This window comes from Osmerus mordax, chromosome 27 (genome assembly GCF_038355195.1).
Source record: "Osmerus mordax isolate fOsmMor3 chromosome 27, fOsmMor3.pri, whole genome shotgun sequence".
Taxonomy (NCBI): Eukaryota; Metazoa; Chordata; class Actinopteri; order Osmeriformes; family Osmeridae; genus Osmerus; species Osmerus mordax.
This window is the reverse complement of record NC_090076.1, coordinates 1,677,562-1,705,378: the sequence shown is the minus strand read 5'-3', so window position 1 is coordinate 1,705,378 and position 27,817 is coordinate 1,677,562. Positions and strand designations below refer to the sequence as shown.

The 27,817-nt window shown below is 41.0% G+C and overlaps 1 protein-coding gene across 4 annotated transcripts in view; it reads right to left on the bottom strand.

Moving 5' to 3' along the window:
* Positions 1-27,817, bottom strand: part of lrrc39 (leucine rich repeat containing 39) — an 85,579-nt gene that overhangs the window by 22,392 nt on the left and 35,370 nt on the right. Inside the window, exons 6-9 of one of the 4 annotated variants that reach the window (XM_067230689.1) lie at positions 22,115-22,260; positions 21,866-22,018; positions 20,553-20,672; positions 2,999-3,051 (exon numbers count right to left, since the gene is read on the bottom strand). In XM_067230689.1, coding sequence (XP_067086790.1) covers positions 20,600-20,672; positions 21,866-22,018; positions 22,115-22,260 — 372 coding nt within the window. In that variant the 3' untranslated portion in view covers positions 2,999-3,051; positions 20,553-20,599. Of the gene's footprint in view, positions 1-2,317; positions 3,052-20,552; positions 20,673-21,865; positions 22,019-22,114; positions 22,261-27,817 lie in introns of those variants that run through there. The other 3 variants (XM_067230687.1, XM_067230688.1, XM_067230691.1) reach the window with 3 other exon arrangements.

The following is a 27,817-nucleotide window of genomic DNA, read 5'->3' as shown; positions in this document are numbered from 1 at the left end:
GCCATAGGAAGTACATCGTCTGTTGTGCTTTCTTGGTGAGGGAGCTGATGTTCAGCTCCCACTTGAGGTCCTGGGAGAGGATGGTGCCCAGGAAGCAGAAGGACTCAACAGTGTTGACTGGGGAGTTGCACAGGGTGATGGGGGTGAGTGGGGCTCACCCGAGACCGGTCTTGGTCTCTTGTCTCGGAATGGACCACATTTTTACTCGGTCTTGTCTCAGTTTCGGACAAAGAGGACTCTGGATTTTATTTCAAGACCACAACTGCGGGAATATGACAACATTTCCTGTGCATTGTTACATTTATTTGTTAATATCATTACTGTGATATGGGTGTGGCTGCAGAGGGTGTGACGGTAAGGCCACGCCTAAGGCTTGTGCCAATATAATTGGGTGTGCAACGTACATGAGCATTGTTTGTCATGTTCGTTTTTAACGTGTATTAAAAATGTATGTTATTCACCAAATGCTAAACTGCAAATGCAAATCAGTCATGTTGTATACTGGTGTGTGGGTTTATTTGTAACCTGTGCTTTGAAATCGGGGCTGATTGCAGTGAGTGTCGGGAAAGCTGATGTTGTCGTCTTATCAGCTTTCTGTGTTTAAATATTAATTCTGTATGGTTGCGATGTGCTGTGTTGTTGCCTTGTCTTATGTCGAATGTCTTATGTCGAAACACAATGTTTGTGTTTTCTAGATGTGGTCTATGTCACTGCTTCCCGGAGCGATTAAACACTTTGGTTAAATACCCTATCTACTGCTACTGAGCATTATAATAACATCTATATTTTTTTAATTTTTTGTTCAAATACAGTTACAGATCAAATCTAACTTATTACCTAGTCTAACCCTACTGCTTGTGTATTTTGAGTGGTCTGGTCTTGACCCGGTTTCGCCCTGCCTTGGTCTGGTCTTGACTCGGTCTCGCCCTGCCTTAGTCTTGGTTTTGACTCGGTCTCGACCCCTCAAAGTCTTGGTCTTGTCTCGGTCTCGATACACTCTGGTCTTGGTCATGACTTGGGCTCGGTTTAAGTGGTCTTGACAACAACACTGCTAATTAGGCTAAATTTATAAAACCCAACAAACTGAATTGCTTATACTGAGGTTATCAAGCCAATAGCCAGTTAATATTGCTTCAAAATTATGTCTAATGCTATGATGAAAAATACTACTTAGTGATGAGACTAAAGTGACCAACCAACATTTTTATCTACTTATCTAAATATATTTTCATTTTTGCTGACAATTGTTCTTTAAATAGTGAACACAACCAAGCCATTAGTTTCACATGAATATAATGAGAAAGTACCCTTTGCCCACACTGCAGCCCAATAACATTTCTTACAACTTTACACTACCTCCCACTGTCTGTTGGAGGAGCGGGCTATTGTATTCTTCCTTTATGTTGGAAATTCCGAACTAAGAATGCAAGTAGTGGACCTTTTAAAGCATACTTTAAATCCTGTACTCTCAAAGTAATGTCACATGTAGAATACAAATGTGTTTTTATTGGTTTACCTGTTTTCTGTAATAAGACACCGAGGCTCAAGGTGAATGATTTATTTAAATTGAATTCCAAAACGTATTTTCAAAACAAAATCTTAACCATAGATATAAAAAGGAAAAATACTTCAAAATATATAAAGAAAAAACACAGCTAGGTCAAACGAGCATCTCCATCATAGAGTATCTGCCTACCTTCCTTTCCTCCATAAGTGACATTCCATCACTACTTGATGTTTTACCGGTGTATTCTTGCTTCAATGGCAACAACACACTCCAGAGGTTATCGAAAGCATTGAATGAAGCTAGATTCTGAAAGCTTTCTTATACCTGCACTAACAGCAATTAAAAAACTGAGTAATCACAAAGACCTGCAAATCCTTTGTCCAAAACATCATGGTGCCCTGAAAGGGGGGGACTTTTTATGAAAGTGTTGTAGTTTCTACATTGCAAACATTGCATTTCTATTTGCACTTGTGAATTGTTTGACTGCAAATCAAAAGATGCAGTGAAAACAAGTATTTGTCAAAACCATAATAGAGGGCATGGTGTAACGTTTCGGACTTCACCAAAGAGGTGAAGTCTGCCGTTTTCTGTCATTTGAACGTGACCCATACACAGGAAAAAAACATTTTCCTTTCACTTTGATCAGTGAATTTTGTGAAAGGAACAATCCATCAAGTCAGCTTTGGAATCTGGGTGTTTCTTATTGAAATAGTCAAAAGCAAAAATATCTGACAATAACCACTAATTTTCGTGATTACTGTCATTATGTATGAACAGTAAATGCAGTCACCACTTAACAACACAATAGACAACAATTAAATAATGTTTTAATTGACATCACAAGAAATCAAAAAACTCAAATTACGTCCACACAAGTCTATTAAAGAAAACATAATGCACGTTCAAGTCCAGTTCATTAAAACAAGGAAAGATGACACTTAGGTAGCCCCAAAGCAGAATTAACCACCCAGAGCAGGATACAAGTCTGTCAGTTCTGTCAATCGTTTGGTAGCCTACATTAATCTGGCAGAAGCGACGAAGATGTGACTTGTCAGGCGGCTGTGGTCTGCACAGCTCCCATTAAACTGTCACTTCCAATAAAGCGAATACGATGACTTAAGCACTCTAAAATAAACCAAACTATTCACTTATAAACAGGGGTTTCTCCAAGCTCCTTACTGGAGTTTCATGTCCCTCTCCAAAACCTGGTGCCGCCGTTCCCATGCATCAGGTTGGTAGTTAATCAAAAAGCCTTAGTCAGGGCAGAGTTCTGACTTTGAAACCTATATCAAAAAGCATTAATATATGAGTCTCAACGAAAACTGTTTTTGGGTCATCTGCAACATACTGTACTAATAAATTGCAACTAACGAATGACACAATGCATGTTAAGCACAGCATAAACTCTTTTCCGGGCTTCCTGGATGTAGAAGTGCATAAATTCACGTCCAAACATTTCTTGGCTGTCCTCATCCTCATCAGATATGTTGAGGGCTGGCAGTTCCATTTCAAATGTTAAGGGATTGTCTCGAAAATTCACAAATCTGCAAAAATAGATGTAGATCAATTGATGGAAATTCCTTTAGGCAGAAGCACATAACTTTATTTAGTACATAATCACAAATGACTCTTATTGAGAGACTTGTTGCTCTTGTTGGTTAGTTGTAACTGATTTAAAATTATTGTACTCGCTGCGAAATATATTATTGTTGCTTGCTTTTTTCTACAGGTACACTCTTGCACTTTTGAGGTTCATGTTGTTTAATTGTAACTTGTTTAACTACATGCTCTTGTGGTTCTGGCCTTTGGCACTTATTTGGTTTTTCACAATGTATGCTTCATGTTTTGGCTACCCGCAATGTTTGGGGCTATCTCATTGTTATGATCAGTGACCTATGCACTTTTGTAAAGCTCTCTCTTGGAAGTCGCTTCGGATAAAAGCGTCTGCTAAATGAATAAATGTAAATGTACATAAGGAATTAGCAATGGCCATTTCCATCAAACACTGTCTGGTGTTTATGAAAAGCTTTTGAAGATGTCAATCCAAAGACAAAAGTTACATTAAACTTTGTTTTTAATTGTTTGACTTAATATGTAGGCCTATGTAAAGTATTATACATCTAAAAATTAGGGCTGGGAATCGATAAAAATGTTAAGTAATTAATCGCACAATATGCTGTGATTAATCGCAATTAATCGCATTTTCCCACAGCTCGTTATCATCATGTAAAACACTGAATTAGATCAATTAACACAAGTATATTTTAAATAGAACATTTTATGACATTTCGTGAACTGTAAACAGTCTCTCCTGGGAACTAGAGAATAGTCATTCTCATCAAATATATTCAGCAACTTTATAAACAGCAAAGTGTTTAAGTGCAAGTTGAATATTTAAAGTTTAAACCCTGAAGGTTATCAAAAATACTGGACAGGGCTCTACGCTAACTTTTTTTTGATGGAGCACGTGTTCATGTAGGGTTGCAACTGCGGGGGAACTCAGTTGGGCGGTTAATTTTGTTGACGGAAGCATTGTTTAAGTTTCTATTGTTAAACTGGGCTTATTTTGGTATTGTGTCGTGTTGGACGTTAGTTTGCTTAGTTCTATTGTTCACAATGAGGGCCTCATTTACTAACATTGGCGCAGTTTACGCTGCGTCTGTTTTTGCAAGTTCGGTAACAGCGCCCGCTATGCTTCCTCATTTTGCGTAGTATTTATCAAACCTGACACTCATCAGGCAATCAGCGCATACTCCGCCCTCAAGCGTAATTAGCGCGCCTCTAAAAGAACAATGGGCCTGCATGTTTCTATCATGGATCTTCCTACGAGAAAAAGAAAGCGAAAGCTGAAATTTAGTGACGTGCATGAAGTAACAGCAAACCTGAACATATTACAGGGCAGAACATTTACATTTTCATGTAGCAGACGCTTTTATCCAAAGCGACTTCCAAGAGAGAGCTTTACAAAAGTGCATAGGTCAATGATCATAAACAACGAGATAGCCCCAAAAACATTGCGGGTAACCAAAACATGAAGCATACGAACATGAAGAACATCCACACCCTCGGAAAAAAATTGGCCTATGTCTTCGCCTTGCTCGGATCACTGCTGCCATTGAATAAGGTACATTTGTACACACAGGAAAATGTGCTCCTGGTTAAGACCTGCTTTTAAGAGGCGGAGAATTCCCCCCGCAGAATAGAGGCGCACTCTTACTGGCAGTCTTTTTAAATACAGCAGAATATATAATTCGAATATATAATGCGGATAAGAGCGTCTGCTAAATGACTAAATGTAGCTAGATCGCTAGCCAGGCTGTTACAGCGCAAGACAGATGCAGTAAGCTATCGCAGGACTATTAGTAGTTGAAATCTCTCAACAAAAACAAAAAAAGGAATAAACGTTTCCTGTTGCAAATAATGGTTTGAGCATTTTCGGGTTAATAGCGCTAAATTATTTTTTATGCATTAAACATTTCAAATTAATTGCTAAAATTAACGCGTTAACTTTCACAGCCCTACTAAAAATGCTTTCTGCTTTATGTTCTTCAAATTGTCACTAAATCCCTAAACAGATTTGGATTATTTTCACCTATGAAAGGTGGTTGAGTAACATGAAAAGTGAATTTCATCACTTCACTGATTCAAGAATTGGCACACGAAAATGAACGAATGTAATCCCAAGGCGCATTCATCCATTAAGGGTTATATCAGAATCAGAATTCGGTTTATTCTGCATGTATGTTCTACAAACACGGAATTAACTGTGGCAGGGAGGTGCAAATCACTAAACATATACGAATCTTAAATTAAGTAAAAGTACAAAAGTTTAACAATTTCTAAGAACTAAACAATCTAAGAATAAAACTATTTAAATATAAAATATATATAAGAATACGAATGAGCAGCATGAGTGATCAACATAGTGCAATTGCCATCAGATGGACTTATAATAGTTAAATAAATGAATGAATGTCCTTGGCCTTGTTGAAGAGGCCAGTAGCAGATGGAAAGAAAATGTTCTTATAGCGTGAGATTTTGTTCCTGATGGACCGCAGCCTTCTGCCGGAGGGGAGTAGCTGGAACAGGGAGTGGCCAGGGTGGGAGGGGTCGGCCACAATCTTCCTCGCTCTCCTCAGGGTCCTCAAGGTGTGCAGGTTCTCGAGGGTAGACAGATTGCAGCCGATCACCTTCTCAGCAGTGCGGATGATACGCTGCAGTCTGCTCTTGTCTTTGGCAGTGGCAGCAGCGTACCAGATGGTGATGGAAGAGGTGAGGATGGACTCAATGATGGCTGTGTAGAAGTGCACCATCATTGTCTTTGGCAGGTTGAATTTCTTCAGCTGCCGTAGGAAGTACATCCTCTGTTGTGCTTTTTTGGTGAGGGAGCTGATGTTCAGTTCCCACTTGAGGACCTGGGAGAGGATGGTGCCCAGGAAGCGGAAGGACTCCACAGTGTTGACTGGGGAGTCGCACAGGGTGATGGGGGTGAGTGGGGCTGTATTCTTCCTGAAGTCCACAACCATCTCCACTGTCTTAAGAGCATTGAGCTCTAAGTTGTTCTGGCTACACCAGATCCCCGTCAGAGATGAGCCCAATGAGGGTGGTGTCTTCCGCAAACTTCAGAAGTTTGACAGACAGAGGACTGGAGGTGCAGCTGTTGGTGTACAGGGAGAAGAGCAGTGGGGAAAGGACGTAGCCCTGAGGAGATCCGGTGCTGATGGACCGGGAGTCAGAGACTTGTGTTCCCAGCTTAATGCACTGCTTCCTGTCAGACAGGAAGTCTGTGATCCACCTGCAGGTGGAATCAGGCACGTTAAGCTGGTAGAGCTTGTCCTGAAGCAGGGTGGGGATGATGGTGTTGAAGGCAGAGCTGAAATCCACAAACAGGATCCTGGCGTAGGATGCTGGGGAGTCCAGGTGCTGTAGGGTGAAGTGGAGGGACATGTTAACAGCGTCATCCACAGACCTGTTGGCTCTGTAGGCAAACTGCAGTGGGTCCAGGAAAGGGTCTGAGATAGATTTGAGGTGTGCCAGCACAAGGCGCTCAAAAGACTTCATTACCACAGAGGTCAGGGCGACGGGTCTGTAGTCATTGAGTCCTGTTGGCCTTGGCTTTTTGGGCACAGGGATGATGGTGGAGGACTTGAGACAGGCTGGCACATGGCATGTCTCCAGGGAGGTGTTAAAGATGTTGGTAAACACCAGAGACAGCTGGTCAGCGCAGTGCTTGAGGGTGGCAGGAGAGTCCAGCCCAGCTGCTTTGCGGGGATTCTGCCTCTTGAAAAGTCTGTTAACTTCACCCTTCTGAATGGAGAGAGTCGTCACTGTAGAGGGGGGGAGGCCACATGGGTGGGAGGGGGTAGATCAGGACAGTCCAATTGTCTTTCAAATCTACAGTAGAACTTGTTCAGGTCGTTGGCCAGGCGGGAGTCGTTAGTGGAGTGGGGGGCTCTGGGCTTGTAGTTGGTAATCTGCCTGAGCCCTCTCCAGACAGAAGCAGAGTCGTTAACAGAGAACTGGCACTTCAGTGTCTCTGAGTACAGTCATTTAGCCTCTCTCACCGCCTTTCTAAACCTGTTCTTTGACTCCTTGAATCTGTCTCTATCCCCACTCCTAAATGCTTCCTCCTTCTCTGACCTCAACCTTCTGAGCTCTGCTGAGAACCAGGGCTTGTCGTTGTTGAAGTTCACCCTGGTGCGTGTTGGAATACAGCAGTCCTCACAGAAGCTGATGTATGATGTCACAGCCTCTGTGAGTTCATCCAGACTATTGGTAGCAGTCGTGAACAAATCCCAGTCAGTACAGTCCAAGCAAGCCCGCAGATCCTCCATAGCCTCACTGGTCCACTGTTTTGATGTCCTCACAACAGGTTTACAGAGCTTTAATTTCTGCCTGTATGCAGGAATCAGATGGACCATGGTATGGTCAGAGTGACCCAGTGCTGCACGAGGGACGGCGTGGTAGGCTATACTGACTGTAGTGTAGCAGTGATCCAGAGTCTTCCCTTCTCTGGTTGGGCATTTGATGAATTGTCTGTATTTAGGGAGTTTGTGGCTGAGAATACCTTTGTTAAAGTCGCCGAGTACGATAACAAGGGAATCCGGATTTGCTCGCTCCACACTCAGAATCTGGTCGGCGAGCATTCGTTGGGCCTCTTTAACCTGTGGACCCGGCGCCATGTAAACTCCGACCAAAATGAGCGACGCAAATTCACGTGGCGAGTAAAACTGATTCCAGATCCGGAGAACAATGTTGCAGAATCACTGTCACATCTACACACCAGCCACTGTTGATGTAGAAACAAATACCACCGCCTTTAGTTTTGCCGGAGAGTGCAGTGTCCCAGTCAGCTCTCACGAGTTGAAAGCCTGCCTGATGTAAGGCGGTGTCCAGGATCAAATCGCACAGCCATGTCTCCGTGAAGCACAAAACCGAAGATGAAAGAAAGTCTCTGTTTTTCACCATCAGTAGCTGAAGTTCGTCCAATTTATTGCACAGTGAACGTACGTTGGAGAGGAAAAAACGTGGAAGCACTGTTCGGATTCCACGTCTGTGTAGCCGAACTAGCGCTCCCGCTCGCTTTCCCCTTCTTCGGCGTTTCACTGCATGAGCAAAGCCTAGCGCGGCACTGGCTAGAATTCTCACTAAATCTGCCGCTGGAAGCAGAAAAATGGGAAATAAATCCACAGCAGTGGTAGTCCTGATGTTTAGAAGAACTTCTCTTGTTAGAGAGCCCCGGAAATCTTGCCAGAACAATGAATTAACAGACAAAACAAGACAAAACAGAGTGCACCTAACGACCGAGGCTGCCATCATTGGCGCCTTCTTGTACAGTCAATCAGCGCCATCTTGGACATTATACCATAAGACAATCATTATACCTTCTAGTCTTGTAAAAAGTCTAACATAAAACTTGTCATTTTTGAATGCAACCTTGAATGCAAGTTTCACGTCCGCTGTGCTATACTGTACTCTCCAAGTCATCTTTGTTTATTTGACTTGCACGTGAGTTTATTTAGCAAACATCTTTGACCTTAGTCCTTATCACAGTTACTATGCACAGTCAATCCATAATGCACAAATATCCGTCTGTCTCCTGCACTTTTGAGGTTCATGTTGTTTAATCTGTAATGTGTTTGATTACATGCTCTTGTGTTTCTTCCTATTGGCACTTATTTGCTTTTCACAATGTATGCTTCATGTTTTGGCTACCCGCAATGTTTTTGGGGCTATCTTGTTGTTTATGATAATTGACCTATTCACTTTTGTAAAGCTCTCTCTTGGAAGTCGCTTTGGATAAAAGCAAAGTGAAGCATTTTCTTTTAACCGTTGGGCTGTCTCAGACCCCCCACATTGCAAAGGTTAAAAGAAAATTATTTGTATTTGTTTTTGGCTTGGGTAAAATTGGGTAAACACAACAATGGTTCGTTATGAACCTTTGGGTCATGTGACCCGAAGGCAGCACAAGGGTTAAGAAGAAGAATTTTATACTGTTGAATATAGCTATGAACCTATGAAAGAATGACAAGACATTTCACTTTTATTCTTGTGCTGTCAGAATGCATCTTTCTAATAATGCCAGGTATTTCTGTCAGGTGTAAGGCTGGGTGTCAAACCTGCCCCCACCTCTCATATGAGAAAGTCTGGAGTTTCTGGATGGTTTCAACTTGATGGCTCTCACACCTCATTCAAGATTTGGTCTGATTGGTTGGTCTTGTGTATAAAGGGAATCGTAATGCATTGTTCTTTGGATTCTTCATCTCCTGAGACCTTCTCCTCAGTTCTCCCTTGTCCTACTGTCCTACTCCTTGCTCACCTCTTGCTTTCTCTCTGATTTACAATGATCATGGTAGAGTAGGTAAGATTTAAAGCTTTCATTTTATAACATGTTTGCCTTGTAATTGATTTCATTCATTTGCAATGTTATTAAATGCGTATTTCACCTAACCTTACTTTGACCATTCTTGCTCTAATTTAACCCATAGAGTCAAATAACTGTAATTCTATTTGTATTGGCATTATTTGGTTCATGCTAATACACTGTTCAGTTTCCCATCTTCCTTTAAACCATAGGGGAATTCGTTTTGGTTGTTTGGACAATATTTAACCCCTTACAGGAATCTCTGTCTGTGTATTTTTTTGAATGGGATTTTAGGGCAGTGTTTCCCACGATTAACTTGAGAACCGGGTACTCTGCAAAGTTTATATTTCGCAGGTGTCCTTTTTATAATCCAATGGAGTGCAATGTTTACCGTTATTTGGATAAGCATTTTTACATTTTCATAAATGTATTCGCCGCCAGTTTTACAATGAATGTTTTTCAGCCATGTTGAGCTCGCACTATACTGCATTCACAATTAAATTAAACTAAGCGCTTAATGCACTGGAGTTCGTAGTAAGGAAAGGACATTTTGTTTCGTTATGTAGAACCAAATTCAATATGGCCAGGTTAGCAGTGCTGAATGCTGATTGAATCAGCTGCAGGGTTTTCTTTATGGATGAAATGCTGGCTAGCTAACAGAATGACAATATGAAGCAGATACTTTCTGTATAGATCAGTGAATTTTGTTGCATAAATTAATCAAATCAAAATGTATTTGTATAGCCCTTTTTACACGCAAGCATGTCACAGAGGGCTTCACATACGCCCATAGAACTGCCCCTCAACCAACCTAAACCCGCAAGGAGGACAAGGAAAAACTCCCAGAAAAACTCTCAACAGGAGAAAAAATGGAAGAAACCTTGGGAGGAGCAGTTCAGAGAGGGATCACCTCCTCCAGAGACGGTTGGTGAGAGAGAGGTGCAGAACACAGGCTACAAGTTTCATTAAATCCATAATCATTACCCATCTTCATAATTACAACAGTATGATGTTTTTTCCCACAACATTCCCCCCTGTGGGACTTACAATGTCCCATCACAACCCCTACTGGAAACACTACTGTAATTATTCAACAGAAACAATACTGGACGAACATAAGTTCTGATAGAATACAAAAACTTTCAAAAACACCTTAGGCAACAAAATCATACACTTCCCAAGTGTGCATTGCGACAGTAGAACCATCAAAAATACAGAACAGGGTATTATTAATTTCAATATTCCCAGAAAAAATCACTAGAGGAGGAAAAAATTGAATAAACCTTGGGAGGAGCATTTCAGTGAGGGATCCCCTCCTCCAGAGATGGTTGGTGAAAGAGAGGAGCAGAACACATGCTTAACATAGTCATACAGTAGGGAAATGTCAATGTTTTTGAAACACCAAAATCAAATTGTTCAACTTGGTAGATGTGGGAAGGGACCGGGAAACTTGCTGTTGCCCGTATCAATGTGTTTACTGATGTCAAAACTGCCTGTACATTGCAAATGTGCACAAACTCTTAACACCAAATCAACTACAACATTATAATCACCATCTGCATCATGGACATGGGCACTATTCCTACTTTAGCCTCTATGGTCGGTTTTCTTGAGGCGGTTTCTTGGATATAGCGATCCACAAACGGTCATACGACAGGAACAATGTTCGTACGATTTTATTCTCCTTGGTCAGTTGTCGTGTCTTATTTATGCAAATGCAATATAGCAAATACAAGACTATTTTACAGCATTGCATAGCACAAAGGAAAACACCCCTTAGGCAGAACTGTACATGCAAGTGCTGTATGGTGAATTAGGCCTACAATTATGACAACTGGCTCAACCATTGTGCATGTAATGACTTCTGTTATGAACTAGATGTTTGTGGTGGTAAGACAATTTAACAGAGAACCAATATAATACCCTAACCCTTAACCTATATTTGTGTGTTTCACTGACATCTTAATCACCGACTGCATCACAGGCACTGTGCACTAGTTGAACATAATTGCAGGGTCACACTGTCTGTTATAAGTTAGTTCAACAACATTGAAACTCTGAGGTTAACAGTAAGATCAGGGGGGTATTCCAGGTAGCGGGTTTAGTGAAAACTCTGAGTTGGTTAACCCTGAAAAGTGGCATACTTCGGGTTTCACGTTCCAGAAAGAGAGGTAACGAAACCTTTTGGTAAATTTCCATGGTAACTTAATCCGTGAAACTAACCTGCTCGCTAGCAGGTTTTCCATGCCAAACTCTGCGTTTCTACCTATCCCCTCCCTCTTTCTGAGCCTGATAGCGTTGGCAGACATGGGATATCCTTTCCTGGTGTTCTTTCACCTTTATTATAAATTTTGTGTACTAACACGTGTCAAAGCCTACATGAAAATAGAGTTTTTATTAAGTTTGCTGATGATACAGTCATAGTGAGCCTGTTACAAGGGGATGAGTCTGGCCATGGTCCAGTTATGGAGGATTTTGTGACGATGTGATGATTCTTATCTACAGTTAAATACTACTAAAACAAAAGATATGATTATTGATTTTAGAACTTCTACTGTAGATCACGTTACCACAACTATTAAAGGACAGGTTGTGGATAGTGTGGAGTTACATATACCTAGGTATGGTCATTGATTCCAAACTGACGTTTGATTTGAATTGTGAAATGGTCTGTAAGAAAGGTCATCAGCGTCTGAGTTGCCTTAGGAAGCTTGCCAAATTTCACATTGACAGACACATGCTGTCATTGTTTTATTTTGCTTTTATTGAATTCATTATGTAATTTTCCATTGTGGTGTGGTATGGGAGTCTGTCAGTGAAGAACAAGAACTCCTTAAACCAAATTGTCAAGTGGGCGAGTAAGATAATAGGAGTAAATCAACGGACTCTAGAATACATTTATACAACTCAGTTGTACAGGAAGGCAAGTACTATTTTAAGTGATGAGCTGCATCCCTTAACCCTTGTGTTATCTTCGGGTCATTCTGACCCATCAGTCATTGTGACCCACCGTCGTATTGCGACAAATTTACCTCATACAAAAACAAAGTGAAGCATTTTCTTTTAACTGTCGGGCTGTCTCAGACCCCCCACATTGGAATGGTTAAAAGAAAATTATTTTTATTTGTTTTTGTATTGGGTAAAATTGGGTAAACACAACGATGGTTCGTTATGAACCTTTGGGTCATGTGACCCGAAGGCAGCACGATGGTTAAGAAACGGGTTTCAGTTACTTCCCTCGGGTTGCCGGTTTGTGGCCCCGAGATGGAAAACGAGACGCTACAGGAATACTTTTGTTCCTGTGGCAATTGAGGTTTTAAATAATAAGAGGAGAGATGTTTTAGTATGCAATAGTTTGTTAAATACAAGAAGGGATATGCATGTGTTTGGTGCAGCCTGTCATGATGTTATTAACTGGTATATTTGTTGTGAATTGTTGTGTCTTGTAGGTGTTTTTTCTGGACAACGAAATTCTATTTATCTGCAAAACAATTTTACCTGCGAGTACGAAATAAAGATACCTTGACCTACCTTGGTTCAGCCGACCGATCTCGAACAAAATTTAATTTGCTTAGTTATACGCCGGGAGAGGATTTTAAGACTGCGATTTGATGTGCTTTAATTCCCTGATGAATGCCTAGGTTAACGTTACCTTTTCTGTAATTTATTTTAGCAACATTTTCAGCCCTTAGGCCTACATCGCTGATGTTTCTCGCTGTGGACGTGCACTGAGAACTGACCACATGCTTTTTGGCACTGAAATAAAGACAAATAATTGAAATTGTATTTGGTCTTCTTCATTGCCTACAAATAGAAATCTAACAATGAGTATGTTTATCGGCTATTGTTCCTACAATTTACATGATTCACCTGTGACCATGTACCGTCCTGTAATTGGTGTTTCCGCAAATCTATTTCAAGATTGTAGGGGGTCAATATTGACCAAACAACCGAAACTGATTCCCCTATGGTTTGAAGGAAGATGGTAAACTGAACAGTGTATTAACACTAACCAAATAATGCCAATACCAATGGAATTACAGTTATTTGACTCTATGGGTTGAATCAGATCAAGAATGGTCAAAGTAAGGTTAAATAATATAATCATTTAATCATATTGCAAATGAATGAAATCAATGAAGGTTAACTCTTTGTATTTTTTTATTTTTATGTGTTAATTGGATAATAATAATAATGATAAAAATAACGGAAATGAAACACTCAAAACTAGATGGCACTCTCATTGGTACATAGGCAAGGGGTAATTAAACAGTGGGTTGCCCAGCAATTGTACAGGGGTAATGACTGCATGGTCACTTTAGAGCCCTAAGAAATTGGGAGCCCTTTACAAAGTCCAAGAAGAAAGTCCACATTTCTTCAAACTGTGCATATTTTCCTTTCAGTGTATATGATATTTTTTCCATGGCTATAACTTGAACAATGTCCTCCAGCCACCCTTTGGTAGTCGGCCTCTGTATAGATTTCCAACATTTTGCAATAGTCCGTCTGGCTTGCAGTAGGCTTAGGGTAACCATCTTTCTGTTAGCTCTGCTGAGATTAATGTCCTTTGGTATGATTCCGAAAACACACATTCTTGGGCACATAGGAAGAATCACCTCTGATGCATTTGAGAGTGTCCTAACAACCTCACTCCAAAATTCTTGTACTTTTGGACAGGACCATAAACTTGGAAAAATGTCCCTTTATGTGTTTCACATTTAATACATACACCAGAAATATTACCATTGAAACGATTCAGAACCTCTGGAGTGATATACTAGCCTGGTCCTAACCAGACCCTCGTACATTTCATTTGTACAGCGATCCCAGAGGGTCTGGGATCGCTCCATGCGTTAACTTCCTTGAAGGTGGGTACTCTGTTGAAGTTTAAAACTATTGGATCTGCCCAGAGCCACTCTGATCTGCCATAACCAATTGCTAGCGTTCGCCTTAGCCAACTCCTTCACCACGGAGCTAGCTGCCGTAGCTGGAAAATCAAACTTTTCCCGAACCCCGTGGGGAGGAGGGCCACAACATCATGACCACCAACAAAACTCAGCAAGGATTGTTCTTGCTCCGGCTTTAACTTATGGATATTCGGCAGCGTTGCCACAACCGCAGAATAGCTTCGCTCGCATCTTTCTCCGCCGCCATTACTGAACTACAACTCAAACTAGTGAACAACATCAACATCATCGTTCTCAGCCACTCCCTGATTGGACCTACAAAAAAATTGTTTCTGAAAACCGACTGATGCACTGAAATCCCAGACCTAGTACAGAAGCAAAATCCAAATTGAGCGGAAGTACGTAGGAGGGCAGAGCCAGGCTAGTGATATACAGCCTCATAGACCATTTATACTGTAACAGTCTGAAACCTGAATTAGATGTTTGTGTTTGGGTACAAATATTTTGACATTCAGACCCTGTTATCTCCTCCCCCAAGTCTGCGCACCAAGCAAGTCTCTTGTCCTCAGAAGTCTCTGGTGACCCAGATGACAAAATCTTATAAAAGATGGAAATAAGTCTTCTCTGGTGTAGGCTTACCACAATATTTTCCACTGCCGAGAGGCAAGGCCGGATTAACCATTAGGGCAACTGGGCACTTGCCCAGGGGCACATGACATCTAAGGGGCCCTGGACAATGTCAACTAAAATGTTATATCACGTTATGAACGCAGTCCTAACTTTCCTTAGTGTGAGTACTTTATTGCAACTCGTTCGATCAAAATATTATGTTAAATCACGTCAAAAACAGTGTTTGTGTAGTCTTGTAGCCAGTGCCGCCGCTCCCATAACGCGCACTACGCTCTGTGCGTAGGGCACCAACTCCTGAGGGGGCACCAAAAATGCATCACTTTCAGGTAAGCCCATGTTTAATCATTGTTAAATACGGGAAATGTGCTGCTAATTTTATGGTTAGCCTATGCATAAACCTCAAACTAGCTGACGTTATTGCTAATGTTAGCACACTCAAATATTTTTTTACTTAGGTGCAAGCTAAATTGAGATGTTACTGTTAAACATTATCTATGCATTTTACAAGTAACTGACGCCAGCTAGCTGTTACTTTACATTCTATGATGCTTTTATATTCGATTTATCAAATAGTTTTTAAATGAGTAATAACGGTGGAGAGCTCCTTGGCTAAACCAGGCTAAGAAACACAAGGTACGTAGGGCTGAAAAATTAAGAGACAAAAAGACATCACCTTCTCTAGACAAGATTTTACCAATTGAAGAACGGCTTGTAAAATGTTTATTTTACATAAAGCTCAAAAAACTATTTTGCGCTCAAATAAATGCCCCAAAAATTCGCTCGGGCGCATTGCGCGCACGCATTAATTTTTGAAATCGTAACTAGCATCACATCAAAAACAGGGGGGGGGCCTTGAGCCTTGTTGCCCAGGGCACAGAAAATTGTTAATCCGGCCCTGCCGAGAGGTCAGGTATTGACAGCTTTTTGTGGGTCTTATAGATGAAGTCTCTGACTTGTAAGTATTTGAAGAAATGTTTAGCAGGTATGTCAAATAGTTTTCTGATATCTTCAAATGGCATGAGAACACCCTCCTGAAAGAGATCTGTTATCTGGCCAATATCTTTGTCTGCCCATAGTTTAAATCCCTTGTCTTTTGCCCCTGGATGAAAATTGTTGTTTCCCCAAATGGGTGTGAACTGTGATAGCGTACGGGAAACCTTTAGGTAGCTATGAACTTCATGCCAAACACAAATGGAGTTGGAAACAAATGGGTTAGCTGTGAATTTCTTTAGTTTATCCGGTTTATCTGAGTATAGATATCTATGAAGAGGTATGTTGGCTGAAGTCTCTCTTTCCATGGCCACCCATGAGAGGGATGAATTGGGTCTGAACCAGAAAGAGGTTGTCCAGAGCTGGCATGCCCAGTAGTACCATTTGAGGTTGGGAGTTTCAGCCCTCCCCTGTCATATGGCAGATATAGCAGAGAAAGGCGTAATCTTGCTCATCTGTTATTCCATATGAAATTTCTGAAGACCTTAGTCATATTCGGGAAGAAGTTTGTTGGCGGTGTAAGTGGAATGCATTGGAATAAGTAAAGAAATTTGGGTAGGACAGTCATTTTGAGGATGTTAATCCTGCCAATCATTGAGATTGGCAAGTTTGTCATGACTGAAGCTCTTGGGGAGACATATATCAATTTCATGCACCTACAGATGTATTCACCAAACCACCGAAGCACTTCAAAAAGATTGTGTTCCACCCTGTCAAACGCTTTTTCAGCGTCCAGTGAGACTATCGCTGTGTCTGGGCATTCCCTCCTCACTTCTATAATATTCAGCAGTCTTCGAATATTGTGGAAACCTTGACGACCCTTTACGAAACCATTTTGGTCAGAGGTGATCAGAGAAGGAAGATGGTTTTCAAGACGTCTTGCAAACACCTTTGCTATAATCTTAGCATCTGAGTTTATTAATGAAATAGGCCGATATGACTCACATTTTATGTGGGGTTTATCTGGCTTTAAAAACAGTGTTATTTAGGCATTGGATATGGAGGGTGGTAAATGTTCGGCTTCAATCGATTCGACCAACATATCAAGGAGCAAGCATCTCCTTAAAGCGTTTGTAGATATCAATGGGTAGTCCCGAGGGACCTGATGCTTTCCCTCCGTTCATATGGGACAGCACCTCAAACAGTTCCTCCTTTGTAATGGGAGTCTAGCTCCTCTTTTACCGTTTCCTCTAGAGTTGGAAAGGAGAGCTGATCCAAAAAGGGGTGAAGGTCATTAGCATCCGGGGACTCTGACGAATAAAGGTTCATATAATATTTTTGAAACGCTCTGTTAATTTCTGTTGGATTAGTTGTTGTCCCGCTTTCAGTTTCAATCTCAGTGATAGCTAGGGTTGCAAAGGGGCGGAAAGTTTCCGGTAAATTTTCCGGAAAGTTTCCACGGGAATTTTGGCTCGGGAATTTTGAAAGAAAAAAAACGTGCCAAAGTTTTTTTGCAAAAGCATTTGACAGGGAACTTCAATGTAGTTGAGAACAAGACTATGCACGCCTAGCTCAGCTGGACCCTGAATGCAGCTGGTTGGGAACATTGTCTGCCAGAAACATAAACGTAAAACGTTCTGTTGTTTTTGAACGTCTTTGTCATCAGTGTTGCGTCTGAACATTTCAGCCCTATGCCTGGAAAGTGTGAGAGCGCCGAATTGCGTAGAGGCCAAGAGCGGTATTGCAGACAGAGATTTCAATTATAGCTCGCAACATATTGAAAGACATTTTTGGAGCTGTGAGCTTAAACATTTTAACTATGAACTGAACTAGTTCATGTAGAAAGTGAACTTTCCCAACACTGTCATTACCTAGCATATTGATTACTTGGTAAACTGAAGCAATGTCCATTTTAATACCAAGTTTATTTGTATATGGGGGTCAGGTGGCTGAGCGGTTAGGGAGTCGGGCTATTAATCGGAAGGTTGTTGGTTTGATTCCCGGCCGTGCCAAATGATGTTGTGTCCTTGGGCAAGGCACTTCACCCACTTGTCTCGGGGAGAATGTCCCTGTACTTAGTGTAAGTCGCTCTGGATAAGAGCGTCTGCTAAATGACTAAATGTATACAGTAGACTAACTTTTTACAGCAGTGAGGGTAGGATGTATGAATATCCACACAAAAGTTGTATTATAAATGTTTGCATGCATGGCTGCTTCTGACAAGGTAAATACAGTTAAATTAGCCCAATATTTCCAGTTTATTCCTGTTAATTCTCGTATATTCCCATTAATTCCCGTGGAAAGTTTCCAACTTTGAATATTCCCGGAATTTTGCAACCCTAATTGCTACTCCTCTTGCCTGTGAGGAGTAGCAAGAAGCTAGAATTTGGCCAGGCCATCTCCTCCTTATGTGCACAATCTTTGACAATAAATGTGTTTCTTGGAGAAATATTACTTTTGCTTGGAGGTGTTTAAGTCTGGACAGTATTTGCTTAATTTTAACTAATTTTCTCATACCCCTGACATTCCATGAAGAAATATTGAGAAAATGAACATTACTCATAACCCAGCCTAAATAATATTAACGTCATACTATAGACCCCTCTTCTACCATAGGAGACCAGTGTGCCATCAAAACATGGAAGAAAAAAAAAGTAACAAACGCCCCCTCTCTAGAACGGAGATGGAGCTCTCCTAAATCCTTGTGCCCCGTAATTGCACAGACCCCACTCACCCTCTTGCAATACACTGAAATTCCGGACATCTTGCATTGATCCTTAACTAAGGAACAGATACAAAACATTGAACAAATTTGTGTGGAACCCACGTCCGGCAGAAATTATTAAGTATAAAAAAAGAAAAGTAAACCCATGATGTGTAATCACCGATCTTCAACATTATGTAAAATGAAACAAAACGTAGTAAATACAATTAAGCAAGGGCAGCTATAATACAAACAATGTGATACATGACATTCTTATCTAATAAAGCTTAGTCTATGTCGTTCATTTATTTTGGATCCAAGCTAGCGAAATCTAGCTAGACTCACTCACAACATTGTCCCGTTCAGTCTGAGACCGCTCTGTCTCGATCTCTCGGGTGAAGGCCTATACATCTGTTGGAGTAAGAAACGTCTCTACCAAGACGAAACATCACCCGATTCTCCTCGAACTGTAGAGATTTCTACTTGCGAACAGCCTTCATCACCCGGTCTCTGTCGGTCAACCAGCGGAATTTCACGAGAATCGCTCGAGGAAAAGGTTTTAGGTTCGGCTTGTTAGCTTTAAAAGTGGCTTCATTTGGAAGTCTGAAGGCTTGGTCGATGGAAGGTGGAATCCGGAAATGTTCTTGACCAAGGAGGTCGGGTAACCACTTGTTGAGGAAGGATACTAGGTCACCTTTCTCTGCGCTTTCTGGCAATCCCACCAGTCTCAAGTTCAGGCGGCGCTGGCGGTTTTCCATGGTCTCCACTGACCTGGTGAGTGCTAGCATCTTTCTTTGAGTGGTTGCAGACGTTAACTAGGTTGCTCAATTGATCCTCAGCGGAATTTATACGGGATTCTTCTCCACTTAGCCTTTCGGAGAAGGAGTCTAAGGCTTCTTTGATCTCGTGATTTGAGGTGATAACTTCTTTGAGCTGTGCAGAGAAGTCTTTTCGAAGAGCGTGAATAGCTGCTAAAATTCCATCATCCCTAGCTTGGGTTTCTGGAGCCTCAGCTAGCCGCTGAGCTAACTCAAGATCGTCATCTCTCTTCTTCTCTTTACCTCTTGAACTGGGTTTACTCGACTTCATTTTGGATCCTACTTATATCTTGCACTTATATCACTCGACTAAGACTTTTTACCAAATCAAACGAACGGGTTTACATTTATATGTATTTTACCGGAGCACATGGGTTCTGCGACTTCTCACGTCCACGTCATAACCGGAAGCCTGAAGCTTAACTCATACCTACTCTACCATTTTTATTGTAAACCAGAGATATAAAGCAAGATGAGGAAGGAGTAGGATAAGCCAGTGCTGAGGAGAAGGTCTCAGGAGATCAAGAATCCACAGATGCTTCACAATTCCCTTTATACCCAAGAACAACTAATCACACCACAATGTTGACCCTTATCAACATGACTAGCAATGCTACAGTAAGTTACACAATGATGTGTGAGAGCCATCAAGTTGAGACTCCATCCAGTAACTCCATATTTTACCATATGCGAGGTGGGGGCAGGTTGATAGCCTTACAAGATCAGCCTTTATTCTTCTGCCCTAAGTACACCATCTCTTGGTCAAAATAGAAATTCAGCAAATTCAACAATTAATATTCATATAGGCTATTGTTCCTACAATTAACATCACCTGTGACCATGCATCCTCCTGTAACTGGTGTTCCAGTAAATATTTTTCAAGATTAGCCTTTATTCTTCTACCCTAAGTAGGCCTACACCATCTCTTGGTCAGTTTTTGGCACTTTCTTCATGAGGTGCAGTTTGTACAACTCATTTACTTGTAACTGGGAATGCATGAGATTGCATTACATTTCACAGTTCCACATGCAGAATTCACCTGCCATTAAATGAACATCTCACTGTATACTGCATCCATGCTCTGTTCAACAGGATCAGAATGTGCAAATCGTTTTTTATATTAATTATTCACATAATGTCACTGACAATTCCACACAAGCCTGTAAATAAAAGTACATGGGGAGAGAATTACCAATAGCTACTATACATAATTCTCTGCATCCATTTCTGCGGCAGCAGTCAATGTCTCTTCGTCATCTTAATCATCATCATCATCCTTTGATGAAAAGCATTCTGTTGGGGGACACTGCTACTACAAGTTGAAATAGGCACCAATTGATATTTACTTTGTATCATGTCAAATATGATTAAAACCAAGGTGACGTTGAGGCTACAATCACAAGCGTATAGCCTAAGCAAAATATGTCTTACCTGTTCGTAGTATGTTTTTATATTTAATATAACATTGAACATGCTATTTTATTAAGTCCACCACTTTTTCTCCTGTAATATTAACGGACAGTGGGGTTAAATGTTCAATGTATGGACTGGCTATTACATTCAAATGTATGCATTGACTTGGCAGTTTGTCTCCCACGCCAATTGTATACGCTGCTACAGCCGTGTTGCTTTTTTTACGGAATATGTGCTCAGATTGACCATAAACACGAAACACGAAATCTGCTTTTCTGGAACCGAGTTTTTGGAGTTTCCCATTTTTGAGTAACTCAACTCAGAGTTCAGGGTTAGGCTCAGAGTTTGTTAAACCCGCTACCTGGAATACCCCCCAGGTTAGTCAAATGTATTGCTAAAACTCATGCAACCAAGTTGAATTGGTTAAACTCACTCAGTATAAATACCACCCACCCAAGACATCAGAGAACTAGTTTATTGATGGTGTAGCTGGTGAAAGCATTATTTAAAAAGGTAGTAGTTGTGTTTGCAAATCAGAGGACCCGAGTTCAAACCCCAGTACGGGCCAGATTTGGAGGAAGCAAACCAATTGATTTAAGTACTAACTTAAAATGGATATGAAGGAAACAACAGAGATAGATACATTGGAGGAGAGTTTGTTGCAACATGCCCCTATTATATGGGCCAACATTTGTAGCCAAACTCATCATGTCTTGCATTACATCTCTCGAGTGAGAACCCTCAAATTACGTAACATCTGTAACTATGTATTCCTAGTATCCTCGCTGTATCTCTTCCGATTGTTGGATTTGGAAATCTTTAAATTGCCTGTTACTTTTTCCCTGGTCTATGGTTCTATGCCAAGTCTATAAAGCTTTGGACAATTCCGAAGTTTTAGAACCTTTGATTATAAGAGAAATATACATGAAATCAATAAAACTAGTTTTTATGGCAACTGAAACTCCTTCTCCATGGCCATAGTACCGGTCTGCTGCTTACTTATGTGTATTGAAAAACTTTTAACAATGTGAATGGGGGTAGTGGTCGAAGAGTGAAAATACATCAGTGTTGCAACTCAAATTAGACACTTACCTTAGATTGCTCATCCCTTCCATTAGTGAAGGAATGTCACGGAGCTTGTTGTTGCTAAGGACCAAGGTGTCCAGCCTATGCATATAGCTAATATTGTCAGGTAGGTACTCTAACTGATTTCTCTGCAACCACAGTGTATGCAGCTTCTCCATTCTGGAATTCAAGCACATTAATAATTCAAATTCTATACAAAACAAACTCCATTTGTGGGCTGAAGTTTAATGGTGACTCCATGAATGGGGAATGCACCTGTGTATGTTGTCTGGTAAGCTCTGAAGTTGGTTTCCCCCCATGTCCAACCACTCCAGTGCAGGCAGAGTGACGACACAGTCAGGTATTGCAGTAAACTTGTTCATGGAGAGATCCAAGTGGTAAAGCTTTTTCAGGTTCCTAAGCTAAGAACACAGGACAGTACTACACTAGATTTTTCAACATTCAACTGACTGTATTGACTGTTTTGAACCTAAAAGCACGACAATGAAACAGACAATTTTGCAAGGTTACTTCAGTTTAAGGGGCAGACAGGTTGTCCAGAGGCCTATACAACAAAGAAGGTTTTGGAGGTTAGCGAGGCAACTTCAGATTTAACCGTAGGTTTTCAGTGTCATGACTATGGTTCACTTTTTACCAGGGTAAAAAGTTGCCATGGTAACTTATTCTGCACACCTAACCTAGTGGGTGTTCCATCAACGTCGCTAAATCAAGTCACGCTTAGAATAAGTCTCACTTGGGTAAACGTCAACTTAGGCCAAATCCCAATACTACCCCTTACCCTTTGCCCTCGAAACTGAGGGGTAAAGGCTACATATCCCTAAGAAATGGGACGCCACTTGGTTACGGGTACGTCATCTAGCACGTATCGATATCTCCAAAGCAAGTAGTGTTATGCACTGATATCAAACAAATTCGCTGTTAATGGAGTTTACTTAAAACTGTAGACATGCTAGTGAGAGAAATGCGGGACTGTTGTGCAAATCAGAACTGTAACATTAGCGTAGCAAACTAGCGATTTTTAGAAACGTTTCAATTAGGAAAATGGTTGCAAATATATATGTACAGGACTGTGTATAGCACAAAACAAGACTGTCATTTTTAGCAATTATTTAAGCCAAAAATATAACATTTATCGGACTCTTGATGATCTGGCCGCCATTGTTGCCTGTCGCGCAGCATTCACATAGCCCTAGGTTTCAAGTAAGCTTTCGTTTTCACTTGGTTTTAAGGGGTGTATACCTTCGTCTTAGCCCTACCCCTAGCTCAAAAGGAGTATTGGGACACCACTAGCTATCACGTGGACGCGCAAAAGTAAGGGCTAGGGTTAAGGGTAAGGGGTAGTATTGGGATTCGGCCTTAAGCCGTTCCACTAACGTTCCGTTCCACTAACAGGCAACGCTAATTCAAGCTAGACCTAAATAAGCTTAGACTGTGCAGCCCAGATCAGGCGATCGTCGAAAAGAGGAGTTATGTCGCAAAAAGCAAAGCGTAAACCAGTAGAGTGGTGTTGTTTCAGCAGTGTAAATGGATTTTTTTTTGAGTTTTCCCCAAAAAGGGCAATGTTGCCGCAATTAACATGGCAAGGGAGACAACTTGTCAAACCATTACGACTTTTAAAATGCGTAAATTGTAGACCTTCCAAATCTACTTAACATATATGCATTTAGGCCTACTGATAATAAGCGTAATTTGATGAGCTGTCTGAAACCGCTCTGACAGTAGGCTAGCCTATGGCCGATATTCTCAACAGGAGATTGAGAATAATAGCCCAAAAAAGAACGTGGCAGCAATTGAAAATTGTAGGATAAAATTCAAAACACTGAAGAAGGCCATGGTTAATTGCACTTGATGTGGGCTAATAATGTTTTTGTCTTCACATCTTGAACAAAATTAATAAATTACTTCAAAATTACTTTGCCACACGCATTTATTAACTGATAGGCTAAATGCTGAGCTTTAAGATAAAAGGGAAAGATAACCATGACTAAAATGGGGATCCACTGAAATAACTAGTATTGCACAGATCCAGCAACGACTTCAGATCAGAAGGTGACCAAAACACACTTTGCTTGGCAGAACAGTAATTTAAAATTGCTCAGCATGACTAAGAATATATAATTAATCTATATTACGCGTGCATATTTAATCCAAATCCAATTATTACAATTCTGGCTGACAGTGTATGGACAGCTGCCCCATATTTCCAGATTTCCAATTAACATAGTCTGCCTCCACAGATCCAGAGGGGGCTTGGACAGTGACAGACTGTGGCTGTGCCAAGGGTTGTCACAGCCTCACTTTGGGAAAGCATGCCCTATAGTGGGAACATTAGGGGAGACTGTTGGGCACAGCATCTAATCGTCTTCTTTGGAAAGGGCAACATTTGGGACACTGTCATGTAGGGGCAGCATAAAGGGCACTTCATAACAGCACCCTTTTCTATTGGAAGTAAGGGCATGGGAACAGTCCAATTTAGACCATTGTAAGGGCACCTTATAGGGTACTGCATCACATTTTCTCTACTCATTAAGACATGTTTTTACATTTATAGAGGGCACACTGTCATTTATTGCATGGGGCATCCTGTGTTCTCAAGCATATTTCACAATTTGAATGGCAGACAGTAGGGCACTTGGTCTAATTTTTGCCACTCAAGAGGGCATTTAAGAAACACTTTTTCAACCATGGGGGCACCAGGCAGTCACCCCTTGAGTCTTCCAGTGGGCCTGGATACACCCATGGGGACAGTATATTGCACCTATAATATTGGGGAAGCCAGAAGGAGAGGTAATATAGAGGCTTGTCAACATATAGGCTACTTTAAACAATGAAAATACTTTATACAATTGAATAAAATGTCTCCTTGATTCTTTTTGTTTCAAGATGACCTGAAAAACTGATGATAATATTCAGGTACTGCTTTGGAGCAAGGTATACCCTTCATATTTCCTGGCATAGTTGCCCGTTCAAGAATGTCCCACATGCAAAGACACACAGAGATGCAGACAGACTGAACAGTGTCAAGGCTTGGCTACAGTGAGTTTGCTTCCTTGTGTGTGATTCCAGCAGACTACATAGTCTAGGCCTACCTACAGTTAGGTCCATAAGTATTTGGACATTGACACAATTTTCTTCATTTTGGCTCTGTATACCACCACAATGGATGAAATGAAACAATCAAGATGTGCTTTAAGTGCAGACTTTCAGCTTTAATTTCAGGGTATTTACATCCAAATCAGGTGAACGGTGTAGGAATTACAATACATTTTATATGTGCCCCCCCCCCTTTTTAAGGGACCAAAAGTAATTGGACAATTGGCTGCTCAGCTGTTCCATGGCCAGGTGTATGTTATTCCCTCATAAAGGGAGTTCGTTATTTCATTGACAAGGAGCAGATAAAAGGTCTAGAGTTCATTTCAAGTATGGTATTTGTGTTTGGAATCTGTTGCTGTCAACTCTCAATATGAAGTCCAAAGAGCTGTCACCATCAGTGAAGCAAGCCATTGTTAGGCTGAAAAATCAAAACAAACCTATCAGAGAGATAGCAAAAACATTAGGTGTGGCCAAATCAACTGTTTGGTACATTCTTAAAAAGAAAGAACGCACTGGTGAGCTCAGCAACACCAAAAGACCCGGAAGACCACGGAAAACAACTGTGGTGGATGACAGAAGAATTCTTTCCCTGGTGAAGAAAAACCCCTTCACAACAATTGGCCAGATCAAGAACACTCTCCAGGAGGTAGGCGTATCTGTGTCAAAGTCAACAATTAAGAGAAGACTTCGCCAGAGTAAATACAGAGGGTTCACCACAAGATGTAAACCATTGGTGAGTCTCAAAAACAGGAAGACCAGATTAGAGTTTGCCAAAAAACATCTAAAAGAGCCTGTACAGTTCTGGAACACCATCCTATGGACAGATGAGACCAAGATCAACTTGTACCAGAATGATGGGAAGAGAAGAGTATGGAGAAGGGAAGGAACTGCTCATGATCCAAAGCATACCACCTCATCAGTGAAGCATGGTGGAGGTAGTGTTATGGCGTGGGCATGTATGGCTGCCAATGGAACTGGTTCCCTTGTATTTATCGATGATGTGACTGCTGACAAAAGCAGTAGGATGAATTCTGAAGTGTTTCGGGCAATATTATCTGCTCAGATTCAGCCAAATGCTTCAGAACTCATAGGACGGCGCTTCACAGTGCAGATGGACAATGACCCGAAGCATACTGCGAAAGCAACCAAAGAGTTTTTTAAGGCAAAGAAGTGGAATGTTCTGCAATGGCCAAGTCAATCACCTGACCTAAATCCAATTGAGCATGCATTTCACTTGCTAAGGACAAAACTGAAGGGAAAATGCCCCAAGAACAAGCAGGAACTGAAGACAGTTGCAGTAGAGGCCTGGCAGAGCATCACCAGGGACGAAACCCAGCGTCTGGTGATGTCTATGGGTTCCAGACTTCAGGCTGTCATTGACTGCAAAGGATTTGCAACCAAGTATTAAAAGTGACAATTAGATTTATGATTATGTTAGTTTGTCCAATTATTTTTGGTCCCTTAAAAAGGGGGGGGCCACATATAAAATGTGTTGTAATTCCTACACCGTTCACCTGATTTGGATGTAAATACCCTGAAATTAAAGCTGAAAGTCTGCACTTAAAGCACATCTTGATTGTTTGTGGTGGTATACAGAGACAAAATGATGAAAATTGTGTCAATGTCCAAATACTTATGGACCTAACTGTAAATAGACTGCAGTCTACTACCCTCCTTTCTACTATTATAGTCTACTACTCTCCTTTCTATTACTTTCTACAAAGGATGGTAGGCTGCTCTTATGTGTTCATTGCCATCCTTAAGAGTTGCTAAAGTGTTATTTCATATATATATTTTTTTTTTATGTATTTATTTTTTAAGAATGACAATTAAATCTATCTAGATAAACTATGCTGGGCCTGCTGAACCTATACCTGTGTGTGTGTGAGAACCTACACAGATACTGGTCAGGGAAGCATTACTTCTGTCTCTGAAGACCCTTGGGGCTGGTGGGATAAACGCTCTTTGTATAATCTGAGCACCTTCATCCACCACAGGGTTGTCAAAGAACGGATACGCCATAATTGATTGTAACTTGTCTAGACGCTCTGCTTAGTTTCTAAGGCCTTATTTTATGTCAATTAACCAATGGCTTTTGAAAACAGTTAAAGTGACATTATTTCTTAACTTGTTTATTTAAATTAATATATTTTTGGGAGATTAAGTAAACATGTAAATCATTAATGTCTGCACTTCAAAAAGTCTGAATTTACCTTTCCGAACACGGACTAAAGGCCGGTTATTTACCTAGGTTATCGAGAAGTCGGAGCAAATTTACAAATTAGCCGTTTCATCAATAAAATACGCACATTTTCAGCAACTACACTGCCCATTTCTCGTCACATTTTTATTCAGATGCTGATTTACATGTACTGTTTAGCTGAAATATGAATTGTAAAAACTTACAGCAATGGCGGTCAAAGGATTCTGTTCGTGCTGTTTATCACGGCAACCCCGCCCCTGACGCAAGCGGTTGTTAATACTGACCGATCACAGCCAAGGGGGTATCCGTAACTATCCGAAATTACGATGGATATGTAATTCAGGCGGTGCACGTCGAGCTCTCCGGGGTAGTGATGGGAAGTTCGGATCATTTTACTGATTCGGTTCTTTTGAATCTCGTTCAGTAAAATGAACGAATCTTTTTTCTAGTCATTCGTTCAATTCGGGGGGGGGGGGCTATCCGTCCACTGCAAACACGTATCATATTCTCATGTAGGTTAGTGCATGACATGTGCACAAGCAGATACTATTTTAAAAGAAATTCCTGCATTAAAATAATGTATCATGACAGTTTGTATGATTTGGTCATTTATTTTCACACTAGCATTTAATTATAACGGCAAACAATTACACTGCACTAAA